Source organism: Scardinius erythrophthalmus, assembly GCF_964197995.2.
Source record: "Scardinius erythrophthalmus genome assembly, chromosome: 11".
Taxonomy (NCBI): Eukaryota; Metazoa; Chordata; class Actinopteri; order Cypriniformes; family Leuciscidae; genus Scardinius; species Scardinius erythrophthalmus.
In genome coordinates, this window is record NC_138231.1 from 39,024,118 (window position 1) to 39,044,094 (window position 19,977).

The 19,977-nt window shown below is 37.3% G+C and overlaps 2 protein-coding genes across 5 annotated transcripts in view; one reads left to right on the plus strand and one right to left on the minus strand.

Moving 5' to 3' along the window:
- Positions 1 to 1,037: 1,037 nt before the first annotated feature.
- On the plus strand, positions 1,038 to 19,243 carry aven (apoptosis, caspase activation inhibitor). The gene is made up of 6 exons (XM_081377719.1): positions 1,038 to 1,512; positions 1,974 to 2,154; positions 16,420 to 16,490; positions 16,609 to 16,704; positions 17,396 to 17,651; positions 18,308 to 19,243. Exons 1-6 carry the CDS (start codon positions 1,306 to 1,308, stop codon positions 18,448 to 18,450), a joined length of 954 nt encoding a protein of 317 aa, XP_081233845.1. The 5' UTR covers positions 1,038 to 1,305; the 3' UTR covers positions 18,451 to 19,243.
- The window catches only part of ryr3 (ryanodine receptor 3), a 92,661-nt gene continuing 91,363 nt past the window's right edge, over positions 18,680 to 19,977 (minus strand). For all 4 annotated transcript variants that reach the window (XM_081377716.1, XM_081377717.1, XM_081377715.1 and 1 more), the window contains one exon: positions 18,680 to 19,809. In XM_081377716.1, the coding sequence (XP_081233842.1) occupies positions 19,714 to 19,809 (96 nt within the window). In that variant the 3' untranslated portion in view covers positions 18,680 to 19,713. The remainder of the gene's footprint in view (positions 19,810 to 19,977) is intronic.

Sequence of the window (19,977 nt, forward strand, 5' to 3'; positions counted from 1 at the left end):
TTATAAGCAGAGCCGGACAGTAAGGGAGTACATTTACTTGAGTACAGTACTTAAGTACAATTTTGAGGGATCTGTACTTTACTCGAGTATCATTTTTGGGGAGTACTCATGACTTTACTCAAGTACATTTGAGAGGCAAATATTGTACTCTTTACTCCGCTACGTTTCTATCCATATCCGTGAGTACCCATTACTTCAAAAAAAAAAAAGAAAGAATACTCTCGGAAACCCTCAATTTGTTGTTTCCCTCTCAAACGTGATTGGATTGTGCAGGCGCCACTGATTGGACAGCCTATCAGAAATCACCTTCAGCTTTCCGCCAAAGTCAACTCCATGGTCAGATTTTTAGATAAGAGACGAAACCGGACGAAACAATGGATGAAGATGCAGCAGGTCCATCCCGGGAATGTGCAAACCCGCGGCCCCACCTCGCCAGACTATTTCAATTTTCTGAACAAGTTAATGATAGTTTTCGCTTCAATTGTTTGCTATGTTTCAGTTTACTAATGTAAGCACTGTGGCAGTAGTAATGCAATATTTAGAAAACGTACTCTTGATACTCAAGTACTTTTAAAAACAAGTACTTCAGTACTTTTACTTAAGTAGACATCTGACTGTAGTACTTTTACTTGTACTTGAGCAAAATTTAGTATCTGTACTTTTACTCAAGTAATGAAGCTGTGTACTCAATCCGCCTCTGAGTTTAAGTAGGTTTTTTAAGCGTGCCTTAGGAAAAAAAAACATTACTGATGTGCATCTTGAGATAAAACAATAACAATGACATATTTTAAGATATGTCACTGTAAGTTGCTTTAATTTAAAACAGCTAAAACGTGTATTTTAGTCTGGGACTATAGTTTAAGCCTTGTCTGTACTATGATTAATCAACTTTGGAAGTAGGCCTATTTTTTATTTTTATTTTCAATCTGACAAGCACATATTAAGAGTTATATGCATCGCAATATCGTAAAGATGACTGTAATAACTACCGTTTACAGTCCATTCTATGAAAAGGAATGACAGGACTGCATGGGAGCACCGAGCACCCGGTCAGATCTCACATGCCCTCAAAAGAGCTGGTTTCTCCCCTGGTCCTACTACTTTTGATACTACTGATACTCATACTTTTTCCCCCAGTTCGACCAGCATAAATTTGACAATATCATTCATGATTAAGCGGAACTAGTTGAATGAGGGGGAACGTTTCTCCATTGAAGAGGGTTCTTTTTGACTGTAACAACTGTTGTGGTGTTACATGATTACAGTCTCGGTAACTGTTAGTAGTTCTAATTTTCATATTCAGTTATGGAGAGTAGACATAGTCGGGGACGCGGTGGTCATTGGAAAAGAGGAGGTGGAGGCAGAGGTGAAGGTGAGGGGGACACTGGCGGTTCGGGAGAGCACAGGGGTCGCGGAAGAGGGGGCCACTATCGTGGAAGAGGCAAACGGGACCATCGCAGAGGAAGAGGGCGCGAATATGGACCTCCCGCAGACTTTAGAGAGTTTCGACGAGTGAGTGTCACCCATACAAAACAAGCTCCATGGCAACCATAGTTTCTGCCGAGTAACTTACTATAATGCCATAATGACAGTAAGTTAATGATTACTATAAAACTCTGGCTATTTGGTATTAGACACAGATGTCATAAATATTAAGTAAGTTATGTGAAAATAAAATAATGTCACAAGCACTGTCACACTGTTTGAATGAGATTAATGGAAAATAATTGTAAACTTAATTTATGGCATTTCTGTAGTAACATTACTGTACTATAATGTGTTGGCAGTGGTTACTGTACTATTTGTCTTTTACTCTATCAGTAGTTACATGTTTACCTGTATTACTGCTACCATGTTAATTTTTAAAATAGTTTTTTATAGTTTATTAGAAACCAATTTAGAATCAATAAGTATTCACTGTTTGTATTGTGTCATGCTTGCTCACTGTCATCATTTTTCTGATTGCTTTTCAGAATCAAGATGACCATGATGACAACAAAGAAAACTTTGAGGAAGTAGAGGAGCACAACACCTTCTCTCGACGAAAGCTTGAGCCCAACTGGGACCGTTATGAGGAATCGGAGAAAGAGGACATTAATGAAGATGTACCTACACAAAGAGGCACAGACTATCATGTCCTCCTCACTTCAGCTGGTAAGACATACTGCCCACTTAAATCTGTGTCATATTTCCCCCGTGCCTCTGATATAGCTCATGGAGGGAGGAGATCAAAACTAAAATTAATGTAGAACAACGGTGGTGTTAAACAGCTGTCCTGCTGTGTGCTATTGAGATACTAAAGGTGACGAGAAGGGCAAAACTCTATTTCTGTTGCACAGTTGGATCTGATTGATGGAGGAGGACTCATCTCATGATGAGCAACAGTTTTTGCCATGTTTACAAATAGCACAGCGAGCAACCATTACCACTCACAGAGTTTATTTTATGCTGACTGAATGAGAAGTTTGGGACTAGTAAAAATATTTTATTCAGCAGGTATGCATTAAATTGATCAAAAATGCCAGTAAAGACATGTGTAATGTTACAAAAGACTTCTATTTCAAATAAATACTGTTATATTGAACTTTTATTTATCGAATAATCCTGAAAAAAATAATCATGTGTCCACAAAAATATTGATATTAATTAGAAATGTTTCTTGAGCAGCAAATCAGCATATTAGAATGATTTCTGAAGGATCATGTGTCAATGAAGACGGAGGTAATGATGCTGAAAATTGAAAAGCCTTTGTGAGCATGAGAGACTTCTTTCAAAAACATAAAAGTCTTACTGACCCTATATTTTTCAAGTTAAAACATGAAGAAAACATGATTTAAGTTGTTTTCAGGGAATGCCTGTAGCCAAAGCAATACACGATTTAATGTGCAGCCCAGTTCCTTTATGTATGTCAGTAAGTGAATGCAGAGATTGTACATTTTGTTCAAGGGCAGGTCATACACTCTCTAATTATTCAAAATTATCCATTACAAAGGCATTTGTACCTCAAATTTAACGAGCCTAAATTCCCTGTAAGTGCAGAATGAGTTTCCATTACGCTGTTCTCTTGAGGGAATTTTCTTTGCTCAATTTGCCTCTCATTTCCCTAATCTGCTTCCTCAAAAGCCACATTGATATTCATGAGATATATTTGTGGCATCTAATTTTACAACAGTGAAGTACTGCAGAATTGCACTGCCTCTTGTGGTATTGCAAAAGAAAGACTATTTATCCCTAGTAGTGCATATCTGCGCAAACATACGTACTAGGAAATGCCATTTGTTAGTAGCAATATGTTTCTGTTTGTCGTGGCCAAACAGTTAAAGTTGTACTCCAAACTAAATTGGAGCACTTAATCTGTTTTGTTGCTATCTATTTTTTCCTGTGTTGTTCCCTGCACATTTACGATTAGTCATCAGAGGTTCAAATTTGCTGATCCCTGTGAATGTGGGTGGAATTTGTATCTGTTCTCCAGAACAAGTATTGTATCCATGACTTCAGGAATTATGTAGGACAGCTTTACCATCATGATGTGGTTGTACAGCACCATGATAACAACAATAGAAATAGTTCAGTGCTTTAACTTGACTGCTTTGATGAAGAATCTTCTTTTCTGTATATTATATTTTAACAGTGAAAAAAGTCTTGTTTGACTTGGCAAGATATGTAAATATGGTCACACCTCTTGGTCAAATATTGCAATATAATGACTTCAGCTAAGTTATAAATAGACAAATGGCTGTTCCGGTTTGTTCAGCTCCACATGTCTTTCAAAGTTGCCTGACCTCCCCTGCGATACTCAACTTACTGTCCTTTATCCTATTATGATTCTGCCAGCAGGCCCTGATTAGTGTGTGTGGTGGTAACAGACTGATTACATACCAAATGAGTGTAATTCAGCTTTCACCAGGAACACCCTTCAATTACCCTTGAGCTTTCTCACAAATGACCAAAATCATAGCTTAATCTGGATTCTTTAATGGGGTTGGTTTGCCTAAAATTAAAATTGTCATCATTTAGTCACCTTTAAAGGTCTACAGGTTTGGAACTACATGGGGGTGATAATTTACACATTATTACACATATTGCATTAAAACAGATGAGTTGTCTTCTTCATGACAGCAGGTGCTTGCACCTGTTTGTCACCCACATGGTAGTTTGTAGTGTTTAATCTATCAGTTTGAGTGAGGAAATCATCATGCAGTTCATAGAAAACTCATTCTGTTTTCTTAACCATTCTTTGACACGGTAACACAGGTGTAGCAACGTTATGTAATTGAGACAATATTCCACCAGGTTTGATTTGCATTCAGCAGCAAGATTGCTGTAATCTGTTGATTTGCACTGATCTATTATGTATGTCAAATTATGGTCCCTACCTAGTAGGCTTATCTTTTAGGCTTTCACTGTAAAGAAAACTACGTTTGTCAGATAACAATTTGAAAATCTGCTCACCGAAAGGCTTCATGCTGTACCAAATCTTTGATACGATCATTTTTGTGCATATTACTCGCACTGATGGGTAATTTTATTTTGTCTAATCTCACAGTTGATCAAAGATTAATCTGTCAGAAACTCTTGATCAAATAAAAACATCTTTAAATTTGAATTGCATCATCCAGACCTTGTCACTGTGGCGGTGAACTTGTTGCTAGGGCCAGCATCATAGGACATTGCTCAAGCATTGGGAGTCTTTGTTGGTCTCAGAATAACCCTGCAACTCACATTGCTTTGAAAATCCACTATGAGGAAGAATGTGGTAATTGCTACCTCGTATTACAAGGTAATAATGATCTCCTTCAGATGATATTGATGCACATTTTCCCGCTTAAGATGCTTGAATATTTAAACATTTTGTAAACACAGCCATATAAGCTTTGCATTGATTTCTAGTTTCGGTAAGGAGTCTGTATTGTTAACACAATTGTATTTACAGTAAATGTAAAAAACAATAGTGCATGCAAATATAATATTAATGGTGTAATTTACATGACAATAAGGTGACATCTATTAACATTAGTTAATGCAGTGTGTACCATGAACTATTTTTACAGCCTTTATTAGTCACATTACATTAATGTTGAATGTTTCAAACTTCAAACTTTGAGTATTAGTTTGAGTATTAAAATGCTGTAGTATTGTTCATGGTTATTTTATGAAAGCTAATGCATTAACTAATTTAACAAATTCAAGCATGTTTATTACACTGAATATACATCATAGCACATATTGATTTATTTGGCAATTTCCAAATTACTGTAGGTAGGAGCTTTCTTTACTGCTTTTTTCTGTCCATTTAAATCATCTTAGTGGAACTCTGGGATGTCCCTAGCATAACATTAAAAACAATGTCTGTTTTTTTTTTATTATTATTGTTAAAAGGGACAATAGACCCCAAAATGAAACGTCTGTCATTTACTCACCTTCATCTCCAAACCTGTATGACTTTGTTTTATTATGTGGAACATAAAAGCAACAAAATGAAACCCTATTGACATTGAACGGGCAAGGTTGTATGCCCATGCTAAAATTCTGCTTTTGTCCTCCACAGAAGAAAGACATTTTTGATACAGGTTTGAAACAACATGTGGGTTAGAAAGTGATGACAGAATTTTCATTTTTGGATGAATTGCCCATTTACATTTTAAACATTTTAATTGAAACATAACTAATTCATTAGAATAGCAGTCAGTGATACTCTTTTAATAATGTTGACCTAATATTCAGCCACCTAGTTTGACCAATATTAATTACTACATTGTCTAATTATCTGTAAAAGATGTATGTATTTGGTACTCACTGTTTTCATATCTCAGCCTTGAACTCCATCTACAGATCTGGCTCGGTTACACTGTCACTCATCCCAAACCTTTTCCTCTATTGTCAACTCTCACCACTCTGGAAATCGAGTGTCTAGATGTTGCTTCTTCATCCAGTCATGAGCCTGTTCTTAAATTATATAATCCTCAAAGTTGTAGTAAAATGTTCTCCTCGGTTTTTGGATGGTTGTTGGTGCTCAGGGAAGAGTCAAAGTAAAAAGCTCCGTCTCAAGTTGTGCCGACTACGCCAAAGTCCATTGTTAAGCATCTCCTTTTCTCTCAGTGGTGGAGGATGATTGGGAAACGCTGCTGCTGCTGCTGCTGTTTCTTTGGATGAATGTGTGCTGCTGCCTGTGGATGCTCTGACAGACACAGATGTGAATGGCTGGGAGGAGGTCATTCCCTCTGGGCTGGGATGATCGTCATGATTTGGGGCAGTGAACAACAGGCAGACGCCGAGAATGGGAGGAGGAAGAGGAGAAGAGCAGGGGGCTGAACCGAAGCAGAAATGAGGGGATGGAGGTTAGACCGTTCATGCTCATGCTGGAGACAGAGGGGGTGTGTGAAAGGGTGGTATGATGCTCACTGAAACATAATGGAGGCATTAATTTCTCTCTTTTGACACAGATAGCGTGGCTGCGAGCAAATAAGTGGGTGGAGATGATCGGTTATCTAGAAATACAGAAGTAAGAGGGTCATTTAATGACTTTTTGTTGTGTCTGTATAGGAGCTACTTCAGCTCAACTCAAAGTAAAATGGTCCTCTAAAATAGTACAACTTATTAAGGTGCCAGGTGATGTTTCTCCCATATATTTTGAGGTAATATAGCTGTTTGTCTGATGTTCAACATGAGGTTATCAAAAATCTGTGGTCATTCAAATATGAAAGTTAACCTTACAGTTAAATTGTTTTTGTTCCACTAGCTTCACCAAACAAACAAAAAATAAAGTAAATAATTGTTTTATAAAATTTTATCTACCATTGGTTAGCCAAATGAATAGCCTCACCCCAAATTCACATCATTAGTTGAGTCAATGCTACTGCATATCACACTGGAAGTGATATATTTAACATTTACAAATTATGTACTTCAGCATTTAGCTGTCATATATCCTTGACCATTATGAATTTGTTTATTTATTTATTTATACTGATCAAAAGATTTTTGTTTTGAAAGAAATTATTCTATATGTATTAAATTGATCAAAAATGACATGAACATTTACAGTGTTACAAAAGAAGTATATTTCAAATATATGCTGTTCTTTTGAGCTTTTTCTATTCATCACATTCCACAAAAAAATATTAAGCAGCACAACTGTTTTCAACTTTGATGATAATACGATTTTTTTTCCGAGCAGCAAATCCGCATATTAGAGTGATTTCTGAAGGATCATGTGACACTGAAGACTAAAGTAATGATGCTGAAAAAAAACAGCTTTGCAACACAGGAATAAATAGCATTTTAAGATATATTAAAATAGAAAACAGTTATTTAAAATTGTAATACAATTGAATCACAATATTACTGTTTTTACTGTAATTTTTATCAAATAAATGCAGTCTTGGTGAGCTTTAGGGACTTTGTTTAAAACATGACAAAAATCAAACCGACTTTTGAATGGCAGTGTAATTTATTTATTTATTTTTGCACTTACACTATTTTAAGAGGTTAGTATTAATGTTCATTTGAAGATGATGCCTCTAATTCTGCTCTCACAGCTGCATGGGTGCAATTACTTAAATCACAGGCCATCAAAGGAAGCCTTGAATGATCAGTGAGAAAAAAAAAAACAGATTCAGTACACACAGTACAAACATAAAGTTGCAAGAGGGCAAGGACGCTCAGGAAATGAGTGACATCGTGTCCTTGCAAGTTGTGTCTGTGTAAGCGTTGTCTGGTTGGGGATTGAGTACAGATCGACCAATTCAGGGTCATTTCTTTTTACAATTTTTCCTTTTGTCAGCCGTCACCTGTTTTTTTTTACAATGCCACAGTGTGATCACAATCTCACATCTTCATGTCGTACAGTCAGGTTGACAGGAAATGGCTTATGTAAGATAGTTCCATGTAGGGCAGGATTTCCAGGCCTCCAAGTTTATTGATCATAATGAGATCATAATGGAGGATATGAGCCGTATCACGTACCCTGGAGGAGGACTAATAATGAAGGGTATAGATATACAGTGACAGCTCCGCTGTGTTCCCTGCATCTGTGTGTCTGTCCTAGAGTAGTACGTCTCCTCTGGGTCTCAGATGGCTAGCAGACACAACTCAGCCCTACGCGCTACATACTCAGGTTACACTTGACAGTGAGAGCAGCAAATGAATACTAAACGTTGCCTGAATTTCATGACCTTGTTTAGCTGTTGACTGCACTTCGACCTGTCTGTGTCCCTGCAGAGAAGCAAAGAGATGTTGATTCATTACCAATGACATTGCACCTGTAGGAAACCTTGTCCCTTCCCAACTTGCTGTCCATTATTTCAGTGCCTTGGCCCTCCACCTGTGGCCCTGCTGCTGGCAGTTTCACCAGCTGGACCCTCCACAAATGACTGCACCCTGGTGGGACACAGCTCTCTAGATTTCTCTCTTCTTCATATTCTTGGCAGGCAACAACCTACTGTATCTTGCACAAAGCCAGCCATTAAATTATTACTACCATAGAACCCTTATTGTTTTTAAGCATGCTGATAAACACATGCTAGGTGCACTTTATAAGTTCAGTTTCAGTTGGACTAAAGCAATAATTAAGCTTTTTTTACTGTCACTAACCTGTCCTGATTTTGTGAATTTGGACCAACAGACCTAGATAATGCGATTGTAGCTCGGCTTCGTCGAATGCAAGCGGAATCAGCGTTGTTGCGCATGCTCTGAAAAGGCAAAGGTCTTTCAGAGTATTTTTTTAAAAACATTTTTAAAAATTAAATTGATCAATGACAAGGACACATTATATTCATCAATGGTGATTAAAGTCTATTATAATGTTACAAAAGATTTCTATTTCAAATGAATGCTCCTTTTGAACTTTCTATTCATCAAAGAGTACATTTTTTTCATTATTTCATTATTTTCATTATTTCATTATCACAGTTCATACAAAAATCTTAAGCAACACGATTTTCAACATTGATGATAAAATGTTTCTTGAGCAAATCAGCATATTAGAATAATTTCAGTAGAAAACAGTTATTTGAAATTGTAATAATATTACATTATTACTGTTTTTACTGTATTTTGATCAAATAAATGCAGCCATGGTTGGCAGAAGAGACTTCAGAAACATTATTACCGGCCCCAAACCTTCGAACTGGATTATACTTGCTAAACATGCATTGCCAAATTTGATTAATTGAATATCAATTATGGACTTTGTTTTCTCTGAATCTGAGTCTTGTTGATTTAAGTTAAAATATGCTAAATGGATGTTGATTCCAGCCTGCTAAGTGTAATCACACAAATCCAGCACAAACTGGTGTTTCTGGAAGAATGCTGGAGCAACCTTCACTTAAATGCTGAGCACCTGTGTTTTTGATGGAGCTCATACTGTGACTGTAGTCCCCTGCTTCAAGCATTGGACAGTAATTATGATGCGGGGGTGTGCGTTTGCACCCACACAGAGTATCAGAATGTCATCTCTGTAATAATGTGTAACAGTAACAACCACTCTGTTAATGACTGTGTGTGTCTCTCTTCACACTCGCTCTCTTCCCTCGCTGCCGTTGTTACCATAACACCTGTGCGATTTGCATGAGGCTGCTCATTATTTTAAAGCCATTTTGACACCTTTATGAATGTTGGGAAGAGCAACAGTGGCCACTTGTTTCTAATCCTTTCCATATTAGCGTTCCATATCTTTTTATCTGTCCACCATAACTTACTCCTTGTTTGTTTCCTGTGGCGATTGTTCCCTGTTGTCACATCACTGAAATATGGGAGCTTTTTTCAAACCGTATTTACAGGTTAAAGGTTCAAGTGACACTTTTGCATACATATGGTTGTGTAATAATGATAGCTTTTGACTATAAATAGCCTGAGTGATCTAATATTTTGTCCCCAATGAATGTGTTTTATAATTCTGCCAGGAAATGGTCCCCTGATTGTCCCTTTAAATTCATGTATGCCCAGAGATGCATTATTTGGGGCAGTGTTGATATTTGGGCCATGAAGTCCTTTGGTATTTGGTTGGAAGTGGATGTTCTTAATGGGCGCTGTCATTGAAATACCTCTGTAATCAAGATTCTCTGTTGTTGGGAAGTCTATAAAGAGAAATCTTCCTAGATATTTTGCACAGGTTTTATGTATGCCATGTAAATGGTACTCATGTTCAATAGATAGATTTCCGATTCAATGTCCGTCTTGGAATTGAATGCAGTCCTAATTAGACCTGGGTAAAAATGTATACCTCGATATTTTTTTATGATATTTTATATATAGAGATGTTTTTGCAATTGCTCTTGAAAAGAGCCTTTCAACATTATTGAGATATTCCCTAATTATATGTATTTTATGTCAGCAAAGAAGATATCGCAATAATGTTGCTTGTAGTAATAATAATAATAATGTAACGGCCAGCTCTAGTCCAAATGCATTTTGGTTTTGAATGTTCTGAATCAGTGCCATTATCACGTCTCGTCAAGTCTATATCAAGTATTTCAGGTCTGAATGTTTATAATAAATGTATTATTTTAATAATGAATTTGTTTACTTAATAAAAGTAACAAACATATTACATAATAAATAGTAAGTAAGTAATATAATGCATGTATTAAGTTATAAAATAGATATTTTTTTTCTTGTATAAATTAAAAAAATACTTTTTAATTTATTTGGTTAATTCTCACAGAAAATCTCACAGTGTTATATGACATGCTTTTAATAATTTCTATAAAATATCTTCCTCTTAAATATTGACATTGCTTTTTTAGTAGTTTCTGAAGAGGATCCTCCCTGAGATGTGTTTCCTCTGTGTTCATCATTGGTTAAAGCATCTCCTTTGATCAAGAGTAGCGCATTGAGTGCTTGATTCATCTCTATGGAAATAAATGACTCTTCTAGATGTCTTATTAAGATGAGCCACAGCTGTCTGCTAACCTGATGGTCAGCTCAGCCCATCGTCCCGGCTGCAATACTGGCTCCACTTGTAGAAAGTGAACACGCATTGTATGTAACTTAGTGTAGCTTTTATGTTCAGGTAAAAATATCAAGAAGAAAGGAGAATACTGCTGCTCTTGTAGTGTAGGTCAGGTTGTGCCGAGACAGAAAGGACTCTGGACGACTTCTGCTCTTTGTGGTCTTTCGTTCATTCCATGGCTCGCATCTAGCATCATTCACTTGAGGTGCACCTCACACCAGAGCCCTGTTCTCATACACACTAATGCACCGGACATATGGGGACGTGCATTCACAAATAAATAGGAATTAAATAGATTAATATAGAGCAGTAGGCGTAAACACTGTGTCTGTAACACTGGAAAACTCATCAATCATGAGACTCAATCCTGTGTCTGATAATCTTTCTTTATTTCTTTGTCCAATTGAAAAAAATAAATGCTTGTATATAAATATATGCACATATTTAAAGCTTTTTTTGAGTTCAAAAATTATATAATGAGCATCATAAATCCATTTTTCAAACCGTGTTCTTGTTTTATCCTGAATCACTACGGTACACGGCTATTTTGGCTGGCTCGGGTCGTACCACTGCGCAGTAGCCCAGTATCTGCGTGACTCGTCATAGATATAAACAGAGAAATAACTATTATTATTATTATTTGATTTCTGATACATTAAAGGTTTCAGAATAAGAGTTGATTTGTCACTTTCTGCACCGTTGAAACCACATGAAGAGATTCACAGCTATAGTTCCAGTCATTTCTTTTGTAAATTAAAGCTACACTGTGTAGGATTTTCTCCCATCTAGTGGTGAAATTGTTTATGACTACCAACTAAATATTACTTTCTAGCCCCTCCCATTCCGAGGGCGTTTTAACTCCTACGGTGGCCGTATTATTTCAAATCTGCCGGCAGTCGCGAGTAATCTCCCCCTCGCATTCGTCACGGTGCCACTGAGTGTAAAAACGCGAAAGGCGAAGCTTGAATTTCCAGGTATGTCCCTCTTTGGCTAATGTATTTTCAAGATGGAGGCGCAACATGGCTGCCGCCATTCGAGCGACTCGCTCTATGGGCCCTATTTTAACGATCTGCAACGCAAGTGTCAACGCGGGTCTTGGGTGCTGTTGCTATTTTCCCAGCGGGATAAATGATTCTTGCACCCGGCGCAAATCTAAAATGGGTTGGTCTGAAGTAGCTTCATTATTCATTGGTGTGGTTTGGGCGTAACGTGAAAATAACCAATCAGAGCGTCATCTCACATTCCCTTTAAGAGCAGACGCGCTTTTTCCATGGCGGATTGCTATTATAACGGCAGATTTGCCAGGCGCGCGCCAGGAGCGGTTCACAGCTCGTTACGGCCGTAAAAGAGAGAAGTTACATTGAAATGGAGAAACCCACCCAAATTAACTTCGGTTAAACAGGTGTATGATAATTTGGGTAAATGTGTAAGCTAGATGTATGCTTTTATAATAAATTCTCTATCTATCTATCTATCTATCTATCTATCTATCTATCTATCTATCTATCTATCTATCTATCTATCTATCTATCTATCTATCTATCTATCTATCTATCTATCTATCTATCTATCTATCTATCGTAATAATGTATGATTTGCAAAAATGAAAACTGCTGCTTCTGTGTAGATGAGAGCATTAAAGTGCATGCGAGTTGTGCAAACCCTACATTGATTATGGCCAAGCATGTGCCCTTAAAATAGCATATGAATAACATGCGCAACGCGCCACTGACTTTAAACAATTTTTTCCTGGTTAGTGGCGCAATTGTTTTCTAAACCTGCAAAATAGCGTGAAGGAACGTTTGCGCCGGAACACGCCTCCTCTTTTGCGCTGAACCGCCCAGCAACCACAACCGCAAGTTCATTCCCTAGTTTAGCGACGTGCTTCTGTGGAGGGAAAAGCGCGCTTTGTGCGGGTGCACAATGATACATGTGTCGGTGTACAAAGTCAATTGCGCTGGCTGCAAGATAGGGTCCTTAGTATTCTAAATGGCAGATTCTACGCTTACGAGAATAATTGATTAGTTGGTAGAAGTAATTACACATTAATGAGCACATATCATTTTGAAAGAATAAAGTGTTTTTTGCTTAGAATCAACTTAAAAAATTGTTTTATTCCCCATTTCTGGTTTAGGAAGCTCAGACCTCTTTATAAACATAATGATTTGAAGGTTATGCAACAGTTCAACTTCAACAGATCAAACCCGTAAGCAGAGCTCAAACTTTTAATGATCTGAAGGAAAACATTTTTATTTTACACATTTGGCGTCTTTCAGATATCCAAGCAGTGTTGCATTTAAAGATGTGTTTTCAAATGAACCAAGTGTGTGAACTGCACAAAAGTCTTTCCTTTCAACTCTAGACACTAATAGGAAACTCTTGGTGTTCTCCATGGCAGCTATCCTGAAGCGTATATTAAATAACTGTCTTATTGTTTTGAATGTTCGGCTTGAAATGTTTTAATTGCAATCATCACAGTCTGATTTATTTTGATGGTTCAGTTCGTTACGGAGTTGCTTTGTGCTAATTGGCTTAGCAATGATTTGCTCAAGAGCCGTGACGACAAAGCAAATTAGCAGCTTCTTCCAAAGGGCTGAAGCCTCCCTCCATTAAGTGCCATTTAATGACTAACAGTGGATGGCCTGTGCTCGGTTTAATGGTGCTGTGCTTGTGGGTCCACACAGCGCTTCATGGTCCTCCTGTCATCAGTGTCTTATTGGGGCCCTTGAAAAAGCAAAGAACACTGGCCAGTTTTGGGTTGGCAGACTGCATGGTGCCACTCTCTGGGAGGAAATGACCTGTGCTTGTAGCGTGGCTTCCTGTGAGCGGGTCAGAGGACGCCAGCCTGCAGAGAGACAACATCTGCCACACTCACATCGTGCCAGCACTGCACCAGAACCGCTACTGACAACTGCTCTTCCTCTCACACCACACAGTTTTACTTATTTGTAGATATGCACAATATGGCAACTTTTGGTTATCCATTTCATTTGAAAGTCTAAAAACTGTCCAATGGCATTTTTCTAAACTTCTAAACTAAAGAATAAAAATACAATAATTTGGGAAATGGATTAAGAAAAAGATTTAAAGCAGTCAATAAATCACTTGAAAAGTGAAAAGTTATTTATTTTGTGCAAAGTGATTATTTTTATGGAGGCTTGTTTCCATGGTAACACAAATGTTTCATTAATTAACATGCACTAAGATCGAACAATACTTCTACTGCATTTATTAATCTATGTTAATGTTAATTTCAACATTATGCATTGTTCAAATCTAAAGTTGTTTTTTAACATCAGTTAATGCACTGTGAACTAACAATGAACGACTGTATTTTTATTAACTAACATTAACAAATATTAATTAATACTGCAACACATGAACTGCTTATTGTTAATTCATCTTAACACATTAATGTTAATAAATGAGACCTTATTGTAGTGTTACCAAAACATTTTTTTTTTATGTAATTGTGACTTTTTATTGAACAATTTGTACAGAATTTCAATATATAAATTCGCACAATTCGGACTTTATGTGTAGTTCTGAATAGCAGCATTATTATGTGCATTATCAATTATATTATTCATCAGCCATAACAAAAAAATTGTGGCATCTGGTTTCAGCCAACATATTCTATAATTTTGTGTCCCTAGTAAACCGTACATGATTATTTCTACAATTATTCTTGCACTGTTTCACTTGTACAAACAGTGTCTTTACCATAATTAATGCAACACAACAGTACGCATGTCGCGTGCAGCTGGTTTGATATATTGGCCTATCACACACACACACTCGCTGTGATAATGCTTCGCTGACCCTCACCACACATGCTGACAGGACTTTTGCTCATTGTTATGGCAGCAGTTTCCATGGCGCTGTCGCTGCCAGTGAAGGAAACGTGATGTCTTCTCCTGTCCACAGCTCCTCATTCTCTCATAACAGCGACATCAACCACTGCGTACTTGGCATTCTGCTCCACGTTACGAGGAATCTGGTTTACTGTGAGTCACTGGACTGGTATATAGACAATTTAACATCTTTAGGTTCTTCTTTATCAGTTTAATGTAGGCTGCTTTACATGGAGCCTTTAGTGGCAGAATGCTCGCTTTTGAAGAAGGATCCCTCTCCTTGACCTCGAGACCCTGCGCTGTATCATCCCTGTCAGTTTGGCCAACTGCAGTTGGCAAGTGTGTCTTTAGTGAAAGCGTGTTTCTGAGACAGGACGCCTGCTATTCTGCCTCACCCTGGCTGGACAGCTGTGTGTGACAGACCCACGGCTTCTTTCTTCAGCTGTCCCAACTTGCTGCCGCCTCACATTTCACGCTGCTTGTGTCAAGGTGAAAATGACTTCAAAAGATGACACGCGCTCAGCTGCGGCTGTGATGGTGTGCGGTGAACTGAGGTGCTTCTTCTTGGCCCGTGTCATTGTGTCCATTTGGAATTGAAAACAAAGTGGAACATGATTAATAATTGACTTGTAACAGCAATATAGGGTCTGGAAGGTGAGCTGTAGTACAGCAGTTATTGTTGATGATTAGTTCATCAAAATAAATCTTACAATAAAATACAGATATTATATGGAAAAACTTTTATATGGAAATTACTAAAACGGAAATAAAAAATTAAAGCTAAATAGAAATTGTAAAAAACAAAAATAAGAAAAATGACAAAAGCACATAACATAATTACTAAACTTGGTAACACTTAATTTTACAGTGTTCTTGTTACATATGTTACATGTACTTACCATAGTAATAACAGTAAACTATGCATAATTACATGCAACTGACCCTCAACCAAATCCTAATCCTAACCCTAAGTACATGTAATTGCTTAATATTACTCAGTACTTCAATATATAATTACACTGTAACACTGACACCTTAAAATAAAGTGTAACCAAACTTAAATTGAAATGAAAACTGAAAATATAAAAATTAATGCTAATTTAGAATACACCGAAAGTAACACTAAAATAACACAACTGTCGTATCATTTTCAATGAAATGTGTTAACTGGATCATTTTAATCCTGGTAAATAAATCAACACAGAGTGGGCAAAATAATCTATGATATTATTGCATTATTATAATACTGATTTTAAATATTGAATTAAATCAATTATCATTATTAATTTGTTTGTAGTAATATTTAGTTAGATTCATATAAATGTACTGTACTGTCAAATATTAATAATATTTGATAGTAAATATTATAACACTTTGAGAATTTTGAGTTTGTTGATCATTTAATAGTGTTATTAGTAATAAATAAAAAAATTACACATCAATAATTTCACCAAAATAAAGAATTCATTCCAAGATTCCTGAAAGTGTTGAAACAAAACCAAGATATTAGCTGGTGACTCACTTTACATACTCTGGTTGATATACTGTATAAACATAGTTTTTTTGTGTGTGTGTTTTTTTTTAAACAATGTATTGCATGTTTATCTATTTTAGGGGACTCCTTCACACAGTTCAGGTTCTCTGATGAGAAGGACTGGGACATGGACTCACTGGCAAAAAATCAGGTGCATAATCAGTCATTTCTCAAGTCACTAAATATTAAGATTTGCTTGTATGTTTTCCAGTGCAATTATTGCGTTTTTTGAGGATATATCTTCCTCTGGTTGATTGTGACTTCTCCAGATTCCAGCTCTTTTTATTGACCTGCCAGCTTTAACTCAGTCACTTCAAGAGCTTCCACTGCACACCAGACTGAACCTGGAGGCTGAGTTTGTTCAGGTAGATCCATTGCTTTTTATGTTGAAATGTTTTGAAATGCTACTGCTGAAATATTTAGTGAAATACTACTCAGCCTGCAGCCATATCACCCTGTAGTCCTAGACTGTTGCCCACTGAAGCTAAGCAGGGTTGAACCTGGTCAGTACCTGGATGGGAGACTCCTGGGAAAACTAGGTTGCTGCTGGACGAGGTGTTAGTGAGGCCAGTAGGGGGCGCTCACACTGTGGTCTGTATGGGTCCTAACGCCCCAGTATAGTGACGGGGACACTATATTGTCAAAGAGCACCATCCTTCAGATGAGACGTTAAACCGAGGTCCTGACTCTCTGTGGTCATTAAAAATCCCAGGATGTCCTTCGGAGAAAAGAGTCGGGGTTTAACCCCGGCATCCTGGCCAAATTTGCCCCTTGGCCTCTGTCCATCATGGCCTCCTAATCATCCCCATACATACTGATTGGCTTCATCTCCGTCTCCTCTACACCAGTAAGCTGGTGTGTGGTGGGCGTTCTGGCGCAATATGGCTGCCGTCGCATCATCCAGGTGGATGCTGCACATTGGTCGTGGTTGAGGAGATTCCCCCTTCCATGTAAAGCGCTTTGAGTACTTATAAATGCTATATAAATGTAACGAATTATTATTATTAGTATTATTACTAGTAAAGTATGATGTATTAGAGCTTTAATATGCTTCAGGTGACGACTCCTGTTGAACTGCCGCCCGTGACAGTCCCTCACAGAACCGACTCGACACCGCCAGCTCTTCACGCAGGCCGAGAGTCAGCCCTGGGCATTTCCTGCAGTGTAAAGCCTGTTTCAACCGCCACAGCGTCACTCCCTGCGGCCACTGATGATGCTGACCAGGAGCTCGACCTTCTCCTCAGCTTGCAGAGACCCGTCACAGTTCAATCCCACGCTACAACAGATGATGCGCTGAACACCCCAACACAAGGTATCCAAATCAATTGGTATATCTTGTTTCTTTTTTGTTAAACAGTGTTGGAGGGTACTAAAAGAAGTAGTAACTTTCAGTAACAAATTAACAAAGTAGCGTAGAGTTTGGAAATCAGATTCAATTTAGTGAGACAGTTTTTTTTTTTTTACTATATAAATAAGGTCAGTAAGATTTTTGTGGAAAAAAATATTAGTTTATTCATTAGTTTATTCATAAGAATCCTAAAAACTAAAATCGAAGTATGGTTTCCAGAAAAAACTGTTTTCAACATGGATAACTGGAGACTGACGTAAAAGCCGCTGAAAATGCAGCTTTACCATCGCAGGAACAAATTACATTTTAAAATATATTCAAATACAAATCAGTACTGTACTTTTTTACTGTATTTTTGATCAATGAAATGCAGTCTTGCTGAGCCTTCTGTCAAAAACATTTTACCAACCACATTTTTTTAACATCAGCATATATAACATAGTTAGCCTTTATTTTTTTGTAAAATTCGACCTGAATTCTATTGCAGTATGAAAATATCCTCTGATACACATATAATCCTTAAATACTTGAGTTTCGATTCTGTTGAACTATTTTGCAAGTTATAGATTCAAAGTAGCTTCCTGAACATGGTGTAAAAAATGACTTTATCACCTCAACAGAGGATTCAGAGGAAGAAGAGAGAGAAAATCAAACAGTTGTTATGAAAGAGACCCAGCCAGAAGTGGAGAGTGAACCTGAACCCACGAGACAGGAAGTGACAGAGGAGGATCTGGAGGACTGGTTGGACAGCATGATCTCCTGACCTGAGATAAGCACTTTCTCCCTGCTGACTGACACGGCTGTGGATATGCTGACAGCGTTACATCTGTGTGCACGTGTACATCATACTCAGACACTTGATGAAGTCTTATAATAGCCAAGACTAATTCAGTCATGTGGAAAATAAAATGCTTCATGAATATATAACTCCAGGTGTAATGCCATGTAACAGTTTCCCGACTCATCATATTCTCACTCCGATTAAATGCATCTATGGTCAGCTGGGATTTATTGCATTAGCTACTTTATTTTCGTTCCCCCTGCTCAAAACAAATGCAAATCACCAAAGCCACTACATACATACAAATGGCCATACAATAGCAGTTTACAGTATTGACTGTTCAATACATTTGTTAATCATTTTTATCCTTGAATATAGATTTCCATTGTTTTGCGATCGTACTTCATAAATGATCAGGCAAACACGACTTGAGTTATTTAACCTTAACCAAACATTTAAAAAAAGCAGTGATTATCTTTACTCATGAACCATCAACGAAAGCTACAAAACTACTAACCCAAGTGAGACTGTCAGTGAGAGTCTAAACTAAAATGCAAACTAGCAAATCATACGAGCGGGAACCAAATGTTTGCATAGTCTCTTGTCGTAAGGCACTTTGCTGTATGAGAAACATCTAGTGGACTGAAGCAGATGATCTTTATATTTCTCATTCCACCAGTCAGATTACTGTCTTTAAAGGCATTGCACATTCTTCATAGTATTTTTTGTTGTTTGTTTTTAAATCAAACAGGCATAAATTGTGTTTGGCACTCAGAAGGTATTCTTGTGCATATTTGTGTAGACGTTCATTCAACACATCAAAAAACATATATGTGGTAACATCTCATCTCACAACTTCATGTGCATTTGTGAGTTAAGCAAATGAGGCAATTTACCATGTTGGTGTTTTTTTTTTTTTTATCAAACATGGCTTGTGTCTTAATTTGGCAATGTGTGCTACATTTTTTTTTTTTTTTTTTTTTTCTTTTTTTTTCTCAATGTTGGACTTGAGTTCACATTTTTGGCTTGATCACAATGAGTTCTCGGTATGTCGCTGTCATTTCTGGTGGAGAAACGGCTGAGGTTTTTTTGTTTGTATGAATCATTGAGCAGCATTTGATGAGAGCTAGTTTAGGATGTTGTGTCCAACCTACATAAGATCCTAAAATCCATTTACATTAGGAGCTCACGTAGGTTGAACATGTGGTTTCTCTCATATTTGGACTGAGGACGACAGTACGTCCTCTAGCCCAGCAGGTCCTCGTATTGCTTCCGGAAACAGTCTCCAGCAGGGAAGAAATCCCAGCACCTCTCCTGATACATCTTCCAAACATATGACTCCTGTAGTAAAAGGATAGAGAAGTAATGTGATGATATAATTTATGAAATATAATATACTCTACCGTTCAAATGTTTGGGGTCAGTCATTTTATAAAAAAAAAACAACTTTTTATTAAACACGATAAATAAAAATGCAGAACTTGGCTATTCTATTCATCAAAAGTCTTG